The sequence below is a fragment of the Triticum aestivum genome, chromosome 2B, assembly GCF_018294505.1.
Source record: "Triticum aestivum cultivar Chinese Spring chromosome 2B, IWGSC CS RefSeq v2.1, whole genome shotgun sequence".
In the NCBI taxonomy this organism is placed as follows: domain Eukaryota; kingdom Viridiplantae; phylum Streptophyta; class Magnoliopsida; order Poales; family Poaceae; genus Triticum; species Triticum aestivum.
Window position 1 is genome coordinate 402,954,383 of NC_057798.1, and position 23,468 is coordinate 402,977,850.

The 23,468-nt window shown below is 47.7% G+C and overlaps 1 protein-coding gene across 15 annotated transcripts; it reads left to right on the plus strand.

The window, feature by feature from the left end:
* The first annotated feature begins 3,526 nt into the window (after positions 1-3,526).
* LOC123045159 (uncharacterized) lies at positions 3,527-7,184 on the plus strand. 15 transcript variants are annotated; one of them, XR_006421107.1, is made up of 6 exons: positions 3,527-4,022; positions 4,117-4,322; positions 4,448-4,621; positions 4,811-4,861; positions 5,875-6,069; positions 6,804-7,184. XR_006421107.1 is itself a non-coding variant. In XM_044468100.1 (4 exons), exons 1-4 carry the CDS (start codon positions 3,673-3,675, stop codon positions 6,000-6,002), a joined length of 387 nt encoding a protein of 128 aa, XP_044324035.1. In that variant the 5' UTR covers positions 3,531-3,672; the 3' UTR covers positions 6,003-6,797. The 15 variants fall into 15 exon arrangements, 2 of the variants coding, with proteins under 2 accessions (XP_044324035.1, XP_044324036.1); XR_006421109.1 differs by having other exon boundaries at positions 3,528-4,022; positions 4,117-4,239; XR_006421104.1 differs by having other exon boundaries at positions 3,534-4,022; positions 4,448-4,517.
* The last annotated feature ends 16,284 nt before the right edge of the window (positions 7,185-23,468 follow it).

The window sequence follows — 23,468 nt, forward strand, 5'->3', positions numbered from 1 at the left end:
TAACATCGGAAGGCTTGGAAGATAAATTGGTCCATGAACTCCAACGGCATAGCTGAGTGAGAGACAACGACCTAAGGCACCTTACTCGTCGTCTGAAAAGTCTGCAACATGAAACGTTGCAGCCCAAAACGGGTCAGCACATGGAATATGCCGGCAATGTAACACATAGAGGAATGAACAGAATAACTGCTATCACTACATGCACATATGGCTGGTGGAAAGCTCTATGGTTACAGTTTTGCAAGCCAATTTTTCCCTACAACAAAGGAATACATTTTATTTAACTATCATGGTGGTTGTTAAACATTGAGAAGGTTCCTCGAACTCAATCCCAATTAAACATCATCATAAAACCCAATCAAAATTAACTTAGAGTGATGAGATCAACATGATAATCCAAGAACCAGATACTAAAGATGTCCATAACTGGGGACACGACTAACCATGATTAGTTTATACACTCTGCAGAGGTTTGCGCACTTTTCCCCACAAGACTCGAACACATCCATGATCGGAGATTCGAGACATAGTCTTTTTGAAGCATTAACTCTCTACTCTTGGTAGACAGTACCACCTACAACCCACTACATCTGCTAGTCTACCTCTTCAAGAGCTTCACGCAACTTACTCAACTATGCCAGAGCCCATATTGGCTTGTGACTGCACACGGAAGTTTCTAGCATGAATAATCTTATGATCCCTTTGAGCCTGGGTGGTGGACCGTAGGATGATCACACGGGTACTCCGGGATATCCTAGGACAACACTGGATTCTCCATGTGCCCTGACAACCACTGGGTACTCCAAGGTGCCTCAAGCAATCCACCTAGATGTGTATGTAAATAGCCACCTTAACTTAACCATTAATTAACAATTCTCACATCTGTCAAGGATACACTCACCCAATCCACGTCTACGAGCATAGCATAGCAATATAAGCATCACGTAGAAGTAACTCCCAAAAGTTTGATAATAAACAGGGCAATAGGTTATACCTCATCATCTACTTCCCAAAACCCACATGTTAATCAGATCCTAACCATGAAATGTTTGAGGGTTGATCTAATGCAATAAAACTGGGTAGTAAAGAGGTATGATCAAAGTGTTACTTCCCTTGCTGATGATCCGCAAAACCTAGAGACTCGTAGTAGCACGCTTCGCACTCCGGGAACTCTATCACGAACAAACAATAACATACATAAGCACTCAAACTAGAAGCACGAGTAAAACTCAAATAAAAGATCTAACCAGAAAGTTCAACTAAAAAACTCCAGTTTGCAAAAAGAATCAAATCAAACGGAGCAACAAAACTCAAACTACGAAAGAAACAAGATCCAATTACCAATCTGGACTTAAGTCAAATTTTACAGTACCAAAATATTATTCAAGTTGTTTAAATAGAAAGAGGGCTTTGAGACGAAGATCTAGGTGCTTGAATTTCCCGATTCCAATAAACGAGCGAAAAGATAAACTAAAACTAATATCAGGGCAGAAATCACGACCGAAAATAATCGCGGAAAAACCCTGGAAAAAGAAAAACTGACGAACAGGCTAACGAACGAACGTTCGCTGTGTGCGGCTAATGGGTGAACATCGTTCATTAAAACGAACGTACGGACGAACGTCCGCTATTTAACTAAACCGGGAAAACCGAACCGATCTAATCTAAAAAACGAATCTAGATTTTTGTTCAAAAAAAAAACGAACAATTTTCTCAAAAAAAATACGACGAACGGCGGCGGCGGCGTTGTGTACCTTCGGCGAGGTCCGGCGGGCGGCGGTGGACTCCGGCGGGGTCGAGGCGGCGGCGGGCGGCTCCGACGGCGGGGTGGTGCGGCGGCGGCGGCGAAAGGCGGCGGCGGCGCGCGGTGCGAGGCGGGGCGGGGTGGCGGCTAGGGTTTGGCGGCAGGGTGGGCTCTCGGCCTTTAAAGGGCCGGCTGGGTCGGTGTCCGAGGCGGACACGGCCCGGTAGATCGGTTACTTTTCTTAAAATATTTCGATGCACAGAAAAATAAATAAAAGAAATACTAAACAGACTCAAAAAACCTGAAATAAAATTTCCCCGTCCTTTAAAAATATAGCGGACAAAGTGAACATTTATTTGAGCCTCTAATGCAATTTTGGAAGCACAAATTTTTTCCTAATTCAAATAAAATAGCAATAAAACTCCGAATAAAATTCTTATTTGATTTTAATATTTAATCTCCAATATTTCTTTATTTTGGGAAAGTCATTTTATCCCCTCTCTTTCATTTTCATATATGAAATATTCGGAGAGAAAATAAATTAAACCAAATGACAAAATTTGAGAAAACTCAAAAATGAAAATAACGAAATCCCCAACTCTCTCTGTGGGTCCTTGAGTTGCATAGAATTTCTAGGATCAACCAAAAATGCATTAAAAATATGATATGCAATGATGATCTTATGTATAACATTCCAAATTGAAAATTTGGGATGTTAGACTCTTACATTGACTCTTTCCAATATTATGATAAATTGCAATTGCTTCAAAGACTGAGATAATAGTTTGTTAGTTTTCAATAAAGTTTCTGGTTCATACTTTACCTTGCGAATGAAATGTCCCTTCAGCATAAGAAATTATATGATAATATATGTTGTTATTTTAAAGATGATCATGATGCCCTCATGTCCGTATTTTATTTTATCGACACCTCTATCTCTAAACATGTAGACATGATTATCGATTTCGGCTTCCGCTTGAGGACAAGCGAGGTCTAAGCTTGGGGGAGTTGATACGTCCATTTTGCATCATACTTTTATATTGATATTTATTACATTATGGGATATTACTACATATTATGGTACAATACCTATGCCTTTTTGATAATCCCCAAGTGCAGGGAATCATCGTAGCAATTCCCAAAGGTGGAAGTGATAAGTACGGAGTGTCAAACCCACAAGGAGCTAAACATAAGATCAATATTCTCTCAAGTCCTATCTGCCACCGATACGACTCTACGTACACCGAACGTTTGCTTCTAACTTGAAACGAGAAATAAAACTATGTTATGAGTATGAAGAGGATAACTTTGCATGATATCGGAGAGCTAAAACATAAAAGTAGGTGTTGTTATCATAAAGTTAAAATATATTACTAAATATTATAAATAGTGAGTGTGGAATAAAGATGGGTCGGTGTGCGGAATTATCCTAGGCAATTGTTAACAAGACCGGTAATCACTATTGCAATTTCATATGAGGGAGAGGCATAAGCTAACATACTTTCTCTTCTTGGATCATATGCACTTATGATTGGAACTCTAGCAAACATCCGCAACTAATAAAGATCATTTAAAACAAAAAAGAGGCTAGCCAACTCACCTCCAAGATGCTCCCCCGATTGGGCCTTCGTTGGCCGTCGGATCTGCCTTTGGACGAGTTTGAACCGTTGGATCTTCACAGCAGTAAAACTCATTTTTACCTCGCAGTTATTTTTGCTGGCCAATGTCGGGTGGGCTCGCGCCATGCACTCATTGGTTGGGTTGCTTGTTTTTGTATGCAAAACGCTTTGTCCAATCCGCTCCGCGTGCTCGCACCGTACCCAATCCCATCCTCTCCCCTGGTCGTCCCGATCCACCCCAGCCGCCGCACAACCCTAGCCCCTTTCCCCTCGATCCCCATAGCCCCTCCCTCCTCCTTGCTCTCCGCCATGGCCTCTGCACTAGGAGCCTCTCCATGGCCTCCTACCCATCCCCCCACCACCATAGGTGCACACAGACGGTGGATCCGTGCCGGAGAAGAGCAGCTCCAGTTATGGTGGGGTGCATCTGTGCCGAAGATGAAGGAGGTCCGCCGCCCGTCTTTGCCTCCTCGCTGCGTCCTTGTTGCTGCTCCTCCTCTATCTCTCTCCGCACCTAGCAGTGCAGCAGCCGGGACAAGGGGAAGGAGCAGCCCGACCCGGCTCCATCTCTCTCCTTCATGCAGGAGAACTGGATGAGCAGGTGGCGAGGGAAGCTGCCACGGCTAGCGGCGGCGCTGCACAGGAACGTCCACCTCCAGGTCTCCATCCTGTCTCACGATCCCTTTCCGTTTCAGTGTTATTCTTTTTTCTCTTGGACCGATCTGCTCACAGGTTTGAGGCTTCGTGTTGTAGGGACCAGATCTTGGCTATGATCTATGATGCTGATTTGGCTATCAACTGCTAAATCTACGAATCATTCAAAATGTTTTGCCTAACTGCACAAGCCTTGCATATGACCACTGGGCCATGTCTTTTGTGAGCCCCCATAATTCTTTTGTTCTATTGATGTTTTGCCTAACTGCACAAGCCTTGCATATGACCACTGGGCCATGTCTTTTGTGAGCCCCCATAATTCTTTTGTTATATTGATGTCGTGGAGTTCAGTAGATTAGTAAAAGGGTCTTTTGATTTTGTTGAGTTCAGTAGATTAGTAAAGGGTCTTTTGATTTTGTTGGCCATATAGGATTTTACTACTGCTATGGAAAAAAGAAGGCTAAAGCTGGGAAAGACAACAATGTCAGGAGCCAACCGAGGTAAAGAAACCTAAGTTGACAAGCAGGGCGTACTCCCCTCTGCAGTTATTTTTCTCTGCTATTCATTGAGCATATCAGGAGATTGATAGACAGTGTGAGAACTGGTACATAAAATAATTTAAGAACATTAATCTGAATCACATAGTGGTTCCTAACATTTAGCATTTCTAAAATTTGCCATTTTTAGATAGACAGTGTGAGAACTGGTACATAAAATAATTTAAGAACATTAATCTGAATCACATAGTGGTTCCTAACATTTAGCATTTCTAAAATTTGCCATTTTTACCTAGATCCAAAATGCCGAGAAGCAGGGTTTATTTTCTCTCATCACCATAACAAAGGTATGCAGTCCATTATTATTTTTTTACAATGGCATTATGCACATAACCTATCTGGTGCAATGGACAATCGGATATTTGTGGTTGGTATATATCATTTTAATGCATAGAAGAAGAGTTGGTAGGTTTTGACATGAGCATGATGAATTATTGCAGCCTTGTTGTTTCTAGAACGGTAGTGTGTAGAAAGTTTGTTTTGCTCTTGAAAGGTGTGTGTGAGAGTTTGAGGGAAAAAACTATTGCTTTACTTATGTTTCAACTCCAGTGAGGCATGTTTGAACGGTAGTGAAAATATGGTGCTTATTTTTATTTTGCTGATTTGAGGATATTGGTAGTAGAATGTCCTTTTGGGCTGGTCTTGCGGTTCATTCAGTTTCAAGGGAAAAGATATATGTGTGGTTTCTTTGCTTTACAGAAGATGCATTATATGATGTCTTCATCTTGGTAACCATTACCAATTTTACATTCTGTGGTGAATTCTAAATCATGCTAGGCAATGTCGTCTTTTAATAAGTTGTCATATTGTACGCATGAGTTCTCTAAAATTCCTGGGTGGTTTATTCTATTATAAAGCTAGAAAAGAAACAACAATGGGGAGTTGTTTAAGGACGGACAAAAGCCATGAGTTGTTTTGCTGAGAAAAGAAACAAGTAATATCACATTCTGAAGGTTCATTTCCATCTATACGGGTGAGGAGTCCTTAAAATGTGAAGTATTGTAGGTTTCTAACCATGTACATAGGTCGTACACAGCTAAGCACTCGAGCTATGATTATTCTTATGTATGGATTAATAGTGATAATCATTGTTTGGTTCAGGCATTGAACAGCTAAACCTAACTCAAAAGTATATGTTTGTTTCAAAATAAATGATGTACCTAAAGAACTTTATTGATGATCAGGCGTGCATTTTGAATGCATTGGAAGCAAATTCAGAATGCCTGAGGATCGATTTCTTCTGTTGGTCATGTTGTAAAAATAGGAAGCAGCTTCTCACGAGCCAACCTTTTTTTTGCAGGGGAGACTCCAGGGAGAGAGAGGAAAGCTGCGCAAGTGCCCCTGGAAGCGAGGCAGCTCGGCGCCGTCGCGGAAGAGGAGCTACGCTTCCATGGAGTAGAGCGACGAGGGGCTCCGGCGTCGCTGTAGAGGAGGGAGGAGATCCGCCGCCACTGCACCTGACAATTCGACAGGAACCTCTCTGGATGATTCTGTCGTGAGTCTCCTGCTGTTCATATTCAGACTGCAACATTTTCTGAATTTTACTTTGGCTGAAGTTGTTCTTACTGGTACACCAAATCAGCCGTATAAATGCACTATATGTTCTGCTTGACTGCTTTTTTTTATCTTAATAAAATTGCATATCTGCAGCATCTTGACTCGCCTTTCTGAAATTGTAGCTTATCTCTGCTCATGGTGCAATGGAAGTATACTACAAGATAGCTTCTCTGCATTGTTGTTTGATTAGTAACAAGTATACAACATCCCATGTCTGAAACGTTGTTTGATTTAGTAACAAGTAACAAATCAGAGAGGGCATGAAACCTGCACATTTTCTGCTTTGCTGCAATTTTTGTTTATGATGGGCATGCCATGATGACTACTCCCTCCGTTCCCAAATATTTGTCTTTCAAAAGATTTCAACAAATGACTACATACGAAGCAAAATGAGTGAATCTACACTTTAAAATTTGTCTATATACATCCATATGTTGTAGTCCATTTAAATCTCGAGAAAGACAAATATTTGGGAACGGAGGGAGTAGTAGTTTCAGTTTATTAAGTAATGTGCACATAAACCCAATCCTGTATATGTACTGGTGGCAGTATGCATTTCAATTTACAGAGATTCCAATGCTTCCTTTTTTGTATCCGTGTTTGTCCTCTTGCATTGTTTAATAAGCAGATCGGTCCACCACTAATTATACATGTTGTTTTGAATTTTGGCAGAATTCTGGTGTTATGCATTTTTGAAAGTGTTGTGCAATGGCAGAAATTGGCAAGAGGACACCTCAACTTGGTATGAGGTTCATAGATTCGGATGAGGCTTGGGTGTTTTGGGTAGAATATGGTGAGGAAAAGATGCAAGTTTGATGGAAAAGCGACTTCACACATATTTGTGTGTTCCAATGAGGGCATTAGAAGGAAAGCGCAAACTGATTGTGAGCCAAAGCGCAAACCCTGTATATGTACTGATTTTATTTTAGCCTATCTCTGCTCATGTGTGCATCTGGTTCACTCTTTGGATTAAACTATAGCCAAGTGTACAACTATACTTGCCTAATATATCCAGTGTTCAGTGTCAAAATTGTCCAGTTTGAAAAGGTTCCATTACTTTACTGGCATTGTTTCTTCTGTATTCACTAATCCTGCAAGTGTAGGCTGAGAACTATACAATTTGGACAGGTTCCAGTGTTGTGTTGCTACCGTACATAATATGCAATTTGGACAGTTTCTTGTGTTTTTATTAAGCCAAATGTGGGCTGTGAAATATGTAATTTGGAATATCTTGATGCTTTGTTGCTGTTGTCATTATGTACTAGCATTAGCATTTGTGAAAATGGGCAATCTGAAGAGGTTTTGAGTGCCATGTCGGCCCTGTTTCTATGCTTGTGTAGTTGTGTGAGGGAGTCCCGGACTAGGGGGTGTCCGGATAGCCGAACTACCATCATCGGCCGGACTCCAAGACTATGAAGATACAAGATTGAAGACTTCGTCCCGTGTCCGGATGTGACTTTCCTTGGCGTGGAAGGCAAGCTTGGCGATACGGATATGTAGATCTCCTACCATTGTAACCGACTCTGTGTAATTCTAGCCCTCTCCGGTGTCTATATAAACCGGATGGTTTTAGTCCATAGGACGAAGAACAATTATACCATAGGCTAGCTTCTAGGGTTTAGCCTCCTTGATCTCGTGGTAGATCTACTCTTGTAACCCACATCATCAATATTAATCAAGCAGGAGGGTTTTACCTCCATCAAGAAGGCTCGAACCTTGGTAAAAACATCGTGTCCCTCGTCTCTTGTTACCATCCGCCTAGACGCACAGTTCGGGACCCCCTACCCGAGATCTGCCGGTTTTGACACCGACATTGGTGCTTTCATTGAGAGTTCCTCTGTGTCGTCACCGATAGGCTCGATGGCTTCTTCGATCACATCAACGACGCCGTCCAGGGTGAGACCTTCCTCCCCGGACAGATCTTCGTATTCGGCGGCTTTGCACTGCGGGCCAATTCGCTTGGCTATTTAGAGCAGGTCGAAAGTTACGCCCCGGGCCGTCAGGTCAGATTTGGAAGTTTGGACTTCACGAATGACATCCGCGGGGACTTGATCTTCGACGGATTCGAGCCACAGCCGAGCGTGCCGCACTGTCACGTCGGGCATGATTTAGCTCTGCCGCCGGACAGTACCCTGGAGGCCGCACTCGAAACCACTCCGATCTTCATTCGGAGCCAGCTCCGCAGATCGAGGATGGATGCCTAGACACCGCCTCGGGGGCTGCAACCTCTACGGCGATAGAACCGAACACTGACTTCGTCCCTCATAAAGCTCGTGACTCCAAGGTGCCGGACTCCTCGCCGGACTCCGAACCTCCCGCGCCCGCCCCGATCGAATCCGACTGGGCGCTGATCATGGAGTTCACCGCAGCGGACGTCTCTCAACACTCACCTTTCGGCGACATCTTGAGTTCGCTAAAATACCTCTCGTTATCAGGAGAGACCTGGCTAGATTGTGGTCAGGACGGCTGGGATGCGGACGACGAAGAAATTCAAAGCCCACCCACCACCCACTTGGTAGCCGCTGTCGACGATTTAACTGACATGCTAGACTACGACTCCGAGGACATCGACGGTATGGACGACGATGCCGGAGACGACCAAGAACCAGCGCCTAACGGACGCAGGAAAGCCACCCTAGCCCATAACGTATACATGGTGGACACACCAAAAGGAAGCGACAATGAGGAAAAACGGGACGTGGCGAAGGACAACTCCCCCAACAACAAACAAAGCAGCGACGCAAGCGCCGCCCGAAGACCGGCATCGACAAAAACGTACCCATATGGACCCGGCCCTAGAGCAGGGCGAAGCAGTGGACGACGCACACGTCAACAAGCAGCCAGCCGGACATGAACCGGACAAGAACCCATCCCCGGCGAAGATGATCTCACATCACCAGAGCATATGAATCTCCATAAAAGGCTCGTCGCCACTGCAAGAAGTTTGAAGAAGCAAAAGCGGAAGCTCAAAACAGCGGAGGACGCACTCAGAATGAGATGGAGCAAAGTACTCAACACCGCAGATAAATATGGCACTAGTCACCAGACAAAGAGCTACCCGAAGCGCAAGCTGTTGCCCGAATTTGACGAGGAGGCCTTAGAGCCCCCGCAGTCAAAAAAGAAAGAAGCCGCCTGGCCGGATAGACGACCAGATGACAGGCCAAGAGCAACAAGGGGCGCCACACACAAGCCAGCACACGATCAACATAAAGATCCTCGGAAAAAGGATAACCCAGCCAGGTCTATCTATGGGCCAAAAAAGAAGACTCCAGGAAGTAACACAACCAGCCGAGCATTTGAAAACAACGGCACACCCAAATACAGGGGCGCCACACACCCACTATGTTTTACCGACGAGGTACTGGATCATGGATTTCCAGCGGGATTCAAACCCATAAACATAGAGGCATACGACGGAACAACAGACCCCGGAGTCTGGATTGAGGATTATATCCTACACATACATATGGCAAGAGGAGACGATCTCCATGCCATAAAATACCTACCCCTCAAGCTCAAAGGTCCGGCTCGGCATTGGCTTAAAAGCCTCCCAGAAAATACGATTGGAAGTTGGGAAGAGCTTGAGGATGCGTTTCGAGCAAATTTTCAGGGGACTTATGTCCGGCCTCCGGATGCAGACGATTTAAGTCACATAACTCAACAGCCCGGAGAATCAGCACGCAAATTCTGGAACAGGTTCCTCACTAAAAAGAACCAAATAGTCGACTGTCCGGACGCTGAAGCCTTAGCAGCCTTTAAACACAACGTCCGAGACGAATGGCTCGCCAGACACCTCGGCCAGGAAAAACCAAGAACAATGGCCGCACTAACAAGCCTCATGACCCGCTTTTGCGCAGGGGAAGACAGCTGGCTGGCTAGATGCAGCACCAGCGACCCGAGTACATCCGAAATCAGGGATGGAAATGGGAAATCACGACGCAGAAAAGATCAGCGCCGGAATAAGGAAAATGGCCCAAATAGTACGGCGGTCAATGCCGGATTCAAAAGCTCTCGGCCGAACAACAAAACACTGCCCCTCAAGGACAACAGTGACGAGCTATCCAACCTAAACAAGATTCTGAACAGACTGTGCCAAATACATGGTACCTCAGGGAAGCCTACAAACCATACCCACAGAGATTGTTGGGTCTTCAAGCAGTCCGGCCCACTTAACACCGAACACAAGGGGCTCGACACACCAAGTGAAAGTGACGAAACCCAAAAGCAGCGATCCGGAAACCAAAAGACTTTCCCACTAGAAGTCAAAACAGTGAACTCACTTCACGTGATAACACGCAGCGCGGCACCTGCTATACCAGGACACCGTCCGTAGACTAGGGATAGAACCCACCAAAATTTGCTATAGCAGCACTTCCTTCAAAGGAGTGACGCCAGGCCTTTTAAGCCAATTTTACAGGCTCTGTACCACTAGAGGTCATGTTCGGTTCATCCGACAACCTCCGTCGCGAAAAGCTCACTCTCCATCGCCCCATTTAACAGTAGCCCTTAAGCGCTACTGGGGCGCGAAGCTTTCGCCTGCTTTAATGCAATACAACATTATGCGTCTCTTACGCTTAGAAATGCCCGGTCCACGTGGCATAATCTCACAACTCTGAGTGTCCCTCGACCACAGAGAATGTGCGACTGCTTCGACAGCCACACATTAATCAGACCTTGCAGGTCAAAGTCCCTGAAAAACAGGTCATTTAGACCTCGGACATGGTTAGACAAGTCCGGCATAAGCTAACAAGGGGCTTCCCAGCCGCATACCCCTTTTTTAGGGGGCCGCGCGCATAAATGATGAAAGCCAATAAAGCTCAGCTTTCTTCATCTTCCAAATTATACTTTATTTTAATACAATTTTTGCACGATATTTCTTAGAAACTAAGTCCTTCTCTTTTACACGTGAAGCACGTGCTACACCCGTCCAGGATACAACACAACGGAGACACAGGCGCAGACGTGCAGTAGGAACCCGTTGCAAGGATTCTTTTAAATTAAGACCCTGCGTAAACCTTTCTTACTGTCTCTTGTTGATACACATCCCCCGGTTTCCTACCAGAGCAGAGGAGGAGGCTGGCGTTTTGGCATCGGCCGCGTCAAAAGTTCCCGCCTGTACCTGGACACTAGGGGCTTAGGGATTTATTCTGCCCGATATCATAAAGACCGAACACCTCAGGGAGTGTTCGGCGTCTCGAGTTAGGCCTTATATGCATCAGCTCCGAATCATGTCTTTGGTCAAATGTTGGGTTTGCCCGGCTCCTGTGTTTTGCTGCCTTATGTTCCGTATCATCGGCTAACGCGGCACCAGGAGAACTACTGCGATTGTGCCCCGGTTCGGCCGGGAGAGCACCTCAGTAGAGAAAGCCGAAAACTGACTGTCATGATATAGCGAGAGACTGGTCAACCACTCGATCGACCATTGGAATGTTTAGAATTCCTCCGCTTTGACGAAGGACCGCTTCCCGGTCAGGCACATACGCGCCCCAAGTTCGGAGAAGCGCGGTGCCATCAGGGGCTATATAGTAGCCCCACATTCGAGCTCCTATGGCTAAGTGAAAGTGATAAAGCATTATAGTCCGGTTGCCTAGTTTGCTATGCTATCACCTCCTTAAAAGGACCAAGACGTTGGATTAAGTGTGAAAAAGCGTTTTTCTTTTTACAAACACCCCCGCACCATGTGCGTGGGGGCTGAAGCCAAAGACTGCCATCTTTCAGATTATACATACATATACGGCCGCACAGGAGATAGTTCAATACTTGAACACACAAGTATAAAAAGTCATTGCATTATAAACATGATCTTAGAAATCATACATGTCATTCAAACATAACATCTTTCGAGCACTGCGACTCTATTATACGAGCGCCCTGCAGGACTTCCTCAAAGTAATGCTCGGTGGGGAATCGGCTTTTGTCCGAACCCCGGGATGCAACAGCGGTGGCATCCATCTCCGCCCAGTATGTTTTACCACGGGCGAGAGCCATCCGCGCACCTTCTATGCATGCCGACCGCTTCATCGCCTTAATATGCGGCACTGCCCCAAGGAATTGCTGCAACAAGCCAAAATAACTCTTCGGCTTGGGCCTTTTCGGCCACAGATGAGTTACCACATCCGTCATGGCCAGTCCGGACAATCTATTCAGCTCAGCCCACTCAACCAGCCGATCACTCAACGGAAGTGGACGCTCCGGACTATGGAATTGAGACCAGAAAAGCTCTTCCATTTCATGATCCTCCTGGCTTCGAAAGTGCACGACTGCGTCAGCCGCACTCGCCGCCAAGTCCAGATAAGGATCCTCCGCACCGTACAATCGGCCCAGCTGAGCATACTTCGGATCCGTGAACTTCCTACGCAGCATAAAGGGCTTTCCAGCCACAATGTCTCCGACCTGACGCAGTTCCTCCTTCATAGCCCGCATCGCACTACGGGCATCCTTGGCTTCGGCATCGGCCTTCTTCAGGTCCTCTTGCTCCGCTCGGCGTTCTCCTTCTAGAACCTCCAGGCGGTCGGTAGCAACTTTTAATTTCATGGCCATTCCGGCATCTCCTCCCTGCTTCGGCAGTGAGCAGCCTTCTCGGCTTCTAGCTCTTCCGCTGCCTTCAAGGCAGCCGCCTCGCTTTTTCTGGCTTGCTCCTTGGCCCGAGCAAGTTCTGCTCGAAGGTCTTCCACAGCAGCAGCACCATCTGCATCAAGCATACAACTTGTAAGGAATGGGCATCAGCTCCCTTACTAAGCGACCGCGGCGCAATCACATACCTTGTGACTCATCAAGTCGTTTATTGACCAGCGAGATGTCCGCATCTGCAGCATCGAGTTGCTTCTTCAGCTCGGCGAATCCATCCGTCCGGATGGCCACCGAACATTCCGCCACCTGCATAGGAAAGGCGACAGTTAATAACTGAGATTATGATCCTAGGCACGCTGCCGTTTTCGACAGCATACCAAGTCTCAGGGGCTACTATACAGGGCGCACTTCATGTGCAAAACTGTCAACATGTATGTCATTTTTTGCGTACCTCAAATCCCGTCAGTAAACTTCCGACGGCCTCATACAACCCGCTTTCGGCGGACGAGATCCTCTCAATCACATTACCCATTAATGTGCGGTGATCTTCTGAGATGGACGCCCTCTTAAGCAAATCCTGCAGCTCCACCGGCCGTACTCCAATGGGTGCCGAACTCTCCGGCCCCGCCGGTCTCAGGGAGACCCTCCGCGACGACACCTCAGGGTCGTCCGCCCCGTGCGATGGGGCGGCAGATGGAGGCGTTTCGCTCTCCATCATCTCCGGACGAAGGTCTCCCGAAGATGAGTTGTGCTGAGATGGGCTGAGATGCGAACTACAAGGTAAAAACTTCGGTTACCTTTAGACATTAAGAAGGGGTGTCTAATAATTATAAAATCCCCCTTTTTACTTACGGCTCGTTAGAGGGCTGATTCCTTCGAGGAGACAGTACGGCCGGGGCGCTTTCTGGCGCAGGACCTTCCAGTACAGATTTCTTTCCCCGCTTTGAGGCCTTGGCCTCCGGGTCTTCGGAAGCGTTCCGCTTCTTCCCTTGGAAGGAGGGACTCTCGATTCCTCCCTTACTAAACGCCTCCTTGGCAGAGGTGACAGTTTCCCCGTGCCCCCCTTCGCCCTCATTTGAAGGTGCAACCTCCAACATTTTGATTAACACGGGATCCTGCGTGGTCTCAGGGAGGGGGGCCGGACACCGTATCAGTTTTGCTTGCGCTATCCACTCCTGTCCAGGGATAGCTGGTTAAAAGGCAAGCTCACGATAAATAAATGGATGGTGTGTCCGGACACAGGGCTACTTACTTGAGTATCCGGGCGATTGCAGCTTAGGCCAGCATCCTCAGTCAATTCCGGATGCGTCTCTTGCAATCCGAAGAACAGTTTATACATCTCCATGGGAGTCAAACCCATGAAGTGTTGAAGAGCTCGCGGCCCCTCTGGATTAAATTCCCACAGGCGGAGGGGGCGACGTTTGCAGGGCAGTAGGCGCCGGATCAACATGACCTGCACCACTGCGACCAGATTGATCTCCCTTTATTGGAGGACTCGAATCCGGTCCTGCAACAGGGGGACGTCTTTGGGCGGCCCCCAGTCACGCCCCTTGTTGACCCATGACGTCAGCTGCTGTAGAGGGCCCGAGCGAAAGACGGGCGACGGCTTCTGCCTGCTGCCCCGGGGAGCGGTGATATAAAACCACTCCTGTTGCCACAAGCCGAGCTCCTCTTGGAAAGAGCCCTTGGGCCATGGAGCTTCAGCCCTCTTGCTTATAACCGCCCCGCCGCACTCTGCCTGACGCCCCTTAATCATCTTCGGCTCCATGTTGAAGGTTTTGAGCCATAAGCTGAAGTGAGGCGTAGTGCGGAGGAAGGCTTCACAAACGACAATGAATGATGAGATATGGAGGATGGACTTCGGAGCCAGGTCATGGAATTCCAGCCCATAGTAAAACATGAGCCCCCTCATGAAGGGATCCGTCGGGAAGCCTAAACCCCGACGGAAGTGAGACATGAACACGACGATCTCGCCAGGCTCGGGAGTTGGGATAACTTGCCCTCGGGCAGGCAGCCTATGCGAAATCTCATAGGTTAAATACCTGACATCTCTCAGCTTTAGCACATCCTCCTCCGTGACGGAGGAGGGCATCCACCGGCCTCGTAGATCAGGACCGGACATTGTCGAGGATCGAAGGTACCTGAATTCGGAGCCCTGGGTGTTGGAACTCAGGGAGAGGGGCGGATTCGATAGAGGATTGAATAAAAAGAATGAGCCTTGGTCTCATTATAAAGAGGAAGAATACCAAGAGCCGTCCCCATGACCGTTTGGAACCCGCCTTCGATGGAGGGGGCGTGGCAATGGGCGTGGTTGGGTTACCCATGTCCGTATTGATGGGAATCCCGGAATAAGGGGAACACGATCTCTGCTTCGACAGGACGTGCCAAGGAAACCGCTTCGCTAAACGCGCTGAAGTGGTACAATAAAAACGTTTCAAATAAAGGCTTGGTTGTGGTGTGACGTCACGCCACGAAATACGTCAGCAGATTGAACTTGTGTGAATATTATTCTCTCTACGGTGGTATGTGGAAATTATTTTGTAGAGCCGGACACTATCCTGGTGTTCACAATCTTCTATAAATTATTCGGAGGAGGAACCCGCCTTGCAATGCCGAAGACAATACGCGCGCCGGACTCGTCGTCATTGAAGCCTGGTTCAGGGGCTACTGAGGGAGTCCCGAACTAGGGGGTGTCCGGATAGCCGAACTACCATCATCGGCCGGACTCCAAGACTATGAAGATACAAGATTGAAGACTTCGTCCCGTGTCTGGATGGGACTTTCCTTGGCGTGGAAGGCAAGCTTGGCGATACGGATATGTAGATCTCCTACCATTGTAACCGACTCTGTGTAACCCTAGCCCTCTCCGGTGTCTATATAAACTGGATGGCTTTAGTCCATAGGACGAAGAACAATCATACCATAGGCTAGCTTCTAGGGTTTAGCCTCCTTGATCTCGTGGTAGATCTACTCTTGTAACCCACATCATCAATATTAATCAAGCAGGACGTAGGATTTTACCTCCATCAAGAGAGCCCGAACCTGGGTAAAAACATCGTGTCCCTCGTCTCCTGTTACCATCCGCCTAGACGCACAGTTCAGGACCCCCTACCCGAGATCCGCCGGTTTTGACACCGACATTGTGCTTTTGCCAAGTCTGCATGTGTGGGCTATTTTGCTTTGGGCAAATCTCATGCATTGGATCTGCATTGGACGGCAGATGAGAGGGGGCCAGTTACAATGTGACTTGCTAGAGGCAACTCACTGGATCTCAGTCCGCTAGGTACATGCACGACTTCTCTTATATATATGCAACATAACAATGTGGATAACTAGAACTGTTGTGATGTTGCTCTATTATAAGTACAAATAACTCATGGTTATCTTTTCTATTGTGATGTTGCTCTATTATAAGTACAAATAAGTCATGGTTATCTTTTCTGTTGTGATGTTGCTCTATTATAAGTACAAATAACTCATGGTTATCTTTTCTTTTGTTTACAGGCGATGTGTGGTAGAAGTTGTACTCACAGGAAGACTATTGTGCTATGTATAAACCATGTTGTACGAATCACTTCTGTTATGCATATTTACTTTCTAGTTTTAGGACTGAAATCCATCCATTGTGATGAATTTGGTTGTATGGGCATTACCTATTTGACTTAGGCTTGCTTCATCACATATAAACTGCTTTTGTTTTCCCCACTGCTTGTATGACCTAAAACTATCATGTATATGAGCCAAGTTATTAGCAATGTTTCACATTTTCTTACTTGCAATACTATGCTTGCCTATTCAGGTGTTCCAAGACCCAAATCATCAGAAAAACAACACATACAACACTTTTTTCTATTGAACTTTGGTTATCCTTATACAAGCCCCCGTTCATTTTGTTTATATACTGGTTGTAGTAACCATATGTGCTTGCTCAATACTGATAAATGTAATATTTTCAAAGCACGTATGGTGTGGTTCTTTTCGCAATTTGGCGCAACGGGAGATTACTAAAAAATACACATTTTTCAACATGACATGGTCTTGAAATGGGACTCTACTACCAAATTAAAATCTGTAAGTATATCTCATTGTAGATGACAAGTCTCTTTTTTTTTATTAAAGGGGGTTAAATTTGTTATCATATATGCTTGCCCGCTACTAAAACAACTAAAACATGGAATTTCTTTTCATGTTGAACATGGATTCAGTGTGTCTTTGCGCCATTTGTTACCCGGCTGACGAACCGAGAAAGAAAGGAAGGGGATAGATAGTCTTCGCTGGCTCCGCCCCCCGCCGCTTCATATTCAGCTCCTCACGGGCCACAGGCATCGCTCTACGTGGGTTGGGATAAATAACATATGGGCTATCCTAATACCTCTTGATCCCTATATCTCCGTATATGCACAACAAAGACATGTTTTTTTCTTAGGTTTGTTATCTTTTTTCCTCTTTTTTTGCAGGAAAAATATGCATGGCCAGGTTTCTCATCATGATATACAACCTTGCCAACTTTACTCTCTCATCATAGTGCCCATATTTTCAAACTGAACATATTCATATTATGCAAAGTTTCCCTTTTTCCAGACTATTATTTAACAACGTAATAAACATGTTTAAAATAGCATGATTTAGTTGAAGGTTCTGGCAGCATGAAACTATTTTCATCGACAACATGTCTTCAACAGGTCTGTGCGCCATTTGGTGCAACGGGTCAACTAGTTAAGGTAAAAGCCAACCATAGCATTAAAGCATCAAGTCCCCTTTATCCCATATGCAACAACCCCCTTACTCTGGTTTATGCTTCTGTCACTCAAGCAAGCCATTATAAGTGGATCACGAACGTATTGCAACACCCTACAGTGGGAATCCCTCATGCTTGCACGACACGGAGGGCACAATAGGACAGCAGCAAAATCAAACATACAACTCATACCAATCTAGATCATCAATCAACACAAAGACAAAGGATATCTACTCAAAACATCATAGGATGACAACACATCATTGGATCATAATATGTGGCATAAAGCACCATGTTCAATTAGGGATTACAGCGGGGTGCGGGAGAGTGAACCGCGTAAAAGAGATGAGGATGGTGATGATGATGGTGATGTTGATGAAGACGATAACCACGGCGATGATTCTCCTCCCGATGGCACTTCAGCGCCACCGAGAGAGAGGAGGAGAGGTTCTCCCCCTTGGGATTCCTCCTCCATGGCCTCCCCCTAGATGGGGAGAGGTTCTCCCTCTGGTCCTTGGCCTTCATGGCGATGATGGCCCCTCCAGGATCCTCCTCCATGGCCTCTGGTGATGATGGCCCCCTCCAGCAGGGCGCCAGAGAGGGCCTAGATTGATTTCTCGTGGCTACAGAGGCTTGTGGTGGTGGAACTTCTGATCTAGGTTTCTTTCTGGGGGTTTCTGTATTTATAGGATTTTTTGGCGTCGGTTGCACATCAGGGGGGTCTCCGAGTCGTCCACGAGATCGAGGGGTGCGCCCTCCACCCTCGTGGACGGCTCGGGACTCTTCTGGTCCACTCCGATGCTCCGTGATCTTCTTCTGGTCCATAAAAAATCGTCAAAAATTGGTACGTCAATTGGACTCCGTTTGGTATTCCTTTTCTGTAAAACTACAAAACAAGGAAAAAGCAGAAACTAGCACTGGGCTCTAGATTTATAGGTTAGTCCCAAAAATCATATAAAATAACATATAAATGCATATAAAACATCTAAGATGGATAATATAATAGCATGAATACTTCATAAATTATAGATACGTTGGAGACGTATCACTTTTCTCTCTTATTTTACAAGATTTACATGAAGAGGGAGAATGTCGGCAATTGGAATTCTGGACCAGAAAGGAGAAAATCTAAGAGAACTATTCTTCACAACTCCAAAAGTCCTAAAAATTTATGAAGAATTATTTTGGAATATATAAATAATATTGGGGGAAGAAAATATCATAGGGGACCCACCGGGTGGCCACAAGCCTGGTGGGCGTGACCTACCCCCCTGGGCGTGCCCCTGGGGCTTGTGGGTGCCCTGGCAGGTCTCCGTTGTCCATCTTCTGCTATATGGAGGCATTTGAGCTAGAAAAAAAATAAGAAGGAAGTTTTTGGGATGAAGCGCTGCCGTCTCGAGGCGGAACCTAGGCAGAAGCAATCTAGGGCTCCAGCGGGCTGTTCTGCCAGGGAAACATCCCTCCTGGAGGGGGAAATCGAAGCCATCGTCATCACCAATGATCCTCTCATTGAGAGGGAGTTAATATCCATTAACATCTTCACCACCACCATCTCCTCTCAAACCCTATGAGGGAGTCCTGGATTAGGGGGTGTCCGGATAGCCGGACTACCATCATCAGCCGAACTATCATCGGCCGGACTATCATCATCGACCGGACTCCAAGACTATGAAGATACAAGATTGAAGACTTCGCCCCGTGTCCGGATGGGACTTTCCTTGGCGTGGAAGGCAAGCTTGGCGATACGGATATGTAGATCTCCTACCATTGTAACCGACTCTATGTAACCCTAGCCCTCTCCGGTGTCTATATAAACCGGATGGCTCTAGTCCATAGGACACAATAACAACAACCATTACAATCATACCATAGGCTAGCTTCTAGGGTTTAGCCTCCTTGATCTCGTGGTAGATCCACTCTTGTAAACATCCACAATATCAATATCAATCAAGCAGGACGTAGGGTTTTACCTCCATCAAGAGGGCCCGAACCTGGGTAAAACATCGTGTCCCTTGTCTCCTGTTACCATCCGCCTAGACGCACAGTTCGGGACCCCCTACCCGAGATCCGCCGGTTTTGACACCGACATTGGTGCTTTCATTGAGAGTTCCTCTGTGTCGTCACCGATAGGCTTGATGGCCTCTTCAATCTACAACGACGCAGTCCTGGGTGAGACTTTTCTCCCCGAACAGATCTTCGTATTCGGCGGCTTCGCACTGCGGGCCAACTCACTTGGCCATCTGGAGCAGATCGAAAGCTACGCCCCTGGCCGTCAGGTCAGGTTTGGAAGCCTAAACTTCACGGCCGATATCCGCGGGGACTTGATCTTCGATGGACCTGAGCCACAGCCGAGCGTGCCGCGCTGTCACGATGGGCACGACCTAACTCTGCCGCCGGACAGCACCTTGGAGGCCGCACACGAATCCGCTCCGACCCATAGTCCGGAGCCGATCGCTCAGATCGAGGACGGATGGCTGGACACCGCCTCGGGAGCTGCAACTTCTACGGCGATGGAGCCAAACACTTACCTTGTCCCGCATAAAGCTCATGACTCCGAGGTGCCGGACTCTCTGCCGGACTCCGAACCTCCTGCGCCCCCGCCAGTCGAATCCGATTGGGCGCCGATCATGGAATTCACCGCTGCGGACATCTTTCAGCACTCACCCTTCGGCGATATCTTAAATTCGCTGAAGCATCTCTCGCTATCCGGAGAGCCCTGGCCGAACTACGGCCAGGATGGTTGGGACGCGGACGACGAAGAAATTCAGAGCCCACCCACCACCCACTTCGTAGCCACCGTCGACGATCTAACCGACGTACTCGACTACGACTCCGAAGACATCGACGGTATGGACGATGCGGAGACTATCAAGAACCAGTGCCTACAGGACACTGGAAGACCACCTCGTCATACGACATATACATGGTGGACACCCCAAAAGATGGGGACGGCGAAGAAGCAACGGAGGCCGATTCCTTAAAGAAACAGCCCAAGCGCCGACGTCAGCGGCGCCGCTCTAAATCCCGCCACAGCAAGAATGGAGATTCCGGCACAGGAGATAATAACACCCCGGAAAGTGCCGAAGACAACCCCCTCCAGCACGATCCAGCGCAGGAGGAGGCAGAAGCAAGCCCTCACGAGAGGGCGGCAGACGAAGAGGTCGAGGATGATAATTACTTACCTCCCTCCGGAGACGAGGCAAGCCTCGACGACGACGAATTCGTCGTGCCTGAGGATCCCGTCGAACAAGAGCGTTTCAGACGCAGGCTAATGGCCACGGCAAACAGCCTAAAGAAAAAGCAGCAACAGCTTCAAGCTGATCAAGACCTACTGGCCGACAGATGGACCGAGGTCCTCGCGGCCGAAGAGTATGAACTCGAACGCCCCTCCAAAAGTTACCCAAAACGCAAGTTGCTCCCCCGACTAGAGGAGGAAGCGTACAAACCTGCATCACCAGCGCACAATACGGCAGACCGACCACCTCGTGGCCGCGACAGAGAGGCATGCAAGCCCTCCACCAAAACCGTACCCCGGCATCGCTCAAAAAGCATGAAGCCACGGGGGAACGCGCCGGACTTGCGAGATATATTGGAGGACAAGGCAAGACAATCCAGATCTATCTATGGATCACGTGGGCGCCCCAAGACCCACGACGAATACCGTCGCGCCGGATACAACTACTCCGGCCGGGCCGAACACAGCAGACAACGCTCTCTCGAGCTACGTCGCGATATTGCTCAATACAGAGGCGCCGCACACCCACTATGCTTCACTGACGAAGTAATGGATCATCAAATCCCTGAAGGGTTTAAACCCGTTAATATCGAATCCTACGATGGCACAACAGACCCCGCGGTTTGGATTGAGGATTATCTCCTCCATATACATATGGCCCGCGGCGACGATCTTCACGCCATCAAATATCTCCCGCTCAAGCTTAAAGGACCAGCTCGGCATTGGCTTAACAGCCTGCCCGCAGAGTCAATTGGATGCTGGGAAGACCTGGAAGCCGCATTCCTCGACAACTTCCAGGGCACGTATGTGCGGCCACCGGACGCAGATGACCTAAGCCACATAATCCAGCAGCCAGACGAATCGGCCAGGCAATTCTGGACACGGTTCTTAACAAAGAAAAATCAAATCGTCGACTGTCCGGATGCAGAGGCCCTCGCTGCCTTTAAACATAACATCCGCGACGAGTGGCTGGCCCGGCACCTAGGACAGGAGAAGCCGAAATCCATGGCAGCCCTCACATCACTCATGACCCGCTTCTGCGCGGGAGAGGATAGCTGGCTAGCTCGCAGCAACAACCTCAGCAAAAACGCTGGCAGTCCGGATACCAAGGACCGCAATGGCAGGTTGCGTCGAAACAAAAACAAACGCCGCATTAACGGCGACAGCAATGAGGATACGGCAGTCAACGCCGGATTCCGAGGCTCCAAGCCCGGTCAACGGAAGAAGCCATTCAAAAGAACCACTCCGGGCCCGTCCCATTTGGACCGAATACTCGACCGCTCCTGTCAAATACATGGAACCCCCGAAAAGCCAGCTAACCACACCAACAGAGATTGTTGGGTATTCAAGCAGGCAGGCAAATTAATCGCCGAAAACAGTGACAAGGGGCTACACAGCGATGACGAGGAAGAGACCCGGCCGCCGAACAACAGAGGACAAAAGGGATTCCCCCCTCAAGTTCGGACGGTAAACATGATATACGCAACGCATATTCCCAAGAGGGAGCGGAAGCGTGCACTAAGGGACGTATACGCGATGGAGCCAGTCGCCCCAAAATTCAACCCATGGTCCTCTTGCCCGATCACTTTCGATCGAAGAGACCATCCGACCAGTATCCGCCATGGCGGATTCGCCGCATTGGTTTTAGACCCAATCGTCGATGGATTTCACCTCACGAGAGTCCTGATGGACGGCGGCAGTAGCCTGAACCTGCTTTATCAGGATACAGTGCGCAAGATGGGCATAGACCCTTCAAGGATTAAACCTACAAAGACAACCTTCAAAGGCGTCATACCAGGTGTCGAGGCCAGTTGTACAGGCTCAGTTACACTGGAAGTGGTCTTCGGATCCCCGGATAATTTCCGAAGCGAGGAGTTAATCTTCGACATAGTCCCGTTCCGCAGTGGCTATCACGCTCTGCTCGGACGAACCGCGTTCGCAAAATTCAACGCGGTGCCGCATTATGCATACCTTAAGCTCAAGATGCCAGGCCCTCGTGGAGTCATCACGGTCAATGGAAACACGGAACGCTCCCTCCGAACGGAGGAACATACAGCGGCTCTCGCGGCAGAAGTACAGAGCAGCCTTTTAAGGCAATTTTCGAGTCCGGCCGTTAAACGACCGGACACGGCCAAACGCGCCCGGAGCAACATCAACCAAGACCACCTGGCACGTTCCGAGCACGCGTAGCAATGCGGCCTCAACCCCAGCCCTCGCTCAATTGTAAGACAAACTCTCCGCGTACATAATTACGCCCTGGAGATACCATGGGCATAGGGGGAGAGGCACAACCACAACAGACCCAGAGTGCGGTTCGACCACACCAGGGGCTCCCAAGTGTGTCGCTCTTTTTATGTTTTATTTCTCTCTTTTTTATACAGAACTCTGTCCGGCGGCGAACCTGCCGAACTCATGATGCAACAGCCAGGGAGGGACAAAGGCCGCGACGAACACTCAGGTGGTCTCCATTACGAGCATTAAATTTGTTAAATACACCATTCCGCGGCCTACCCCTGGAGGGAGACGCCTTTAATTCGTCCAGTCCCTTGCTTTCCGCACTATTTGTATCATTCCGCACTCACAACAGATCTTCTCGAATAAAATGCAGCACTTTTTGCCCATAATTGCATTACCTTATATATATATATGTTCATTTACGACATGTTGCATCCGTACATTTTGGTACGGCCAAATACACCAGGGGCTTATGTTCCCCGCATTATGGTGTGATAAAGTCCGAACACTTTCACAAGTGCGGCACCCCGAACTTATAGCATTATATGAATCGGCTCCG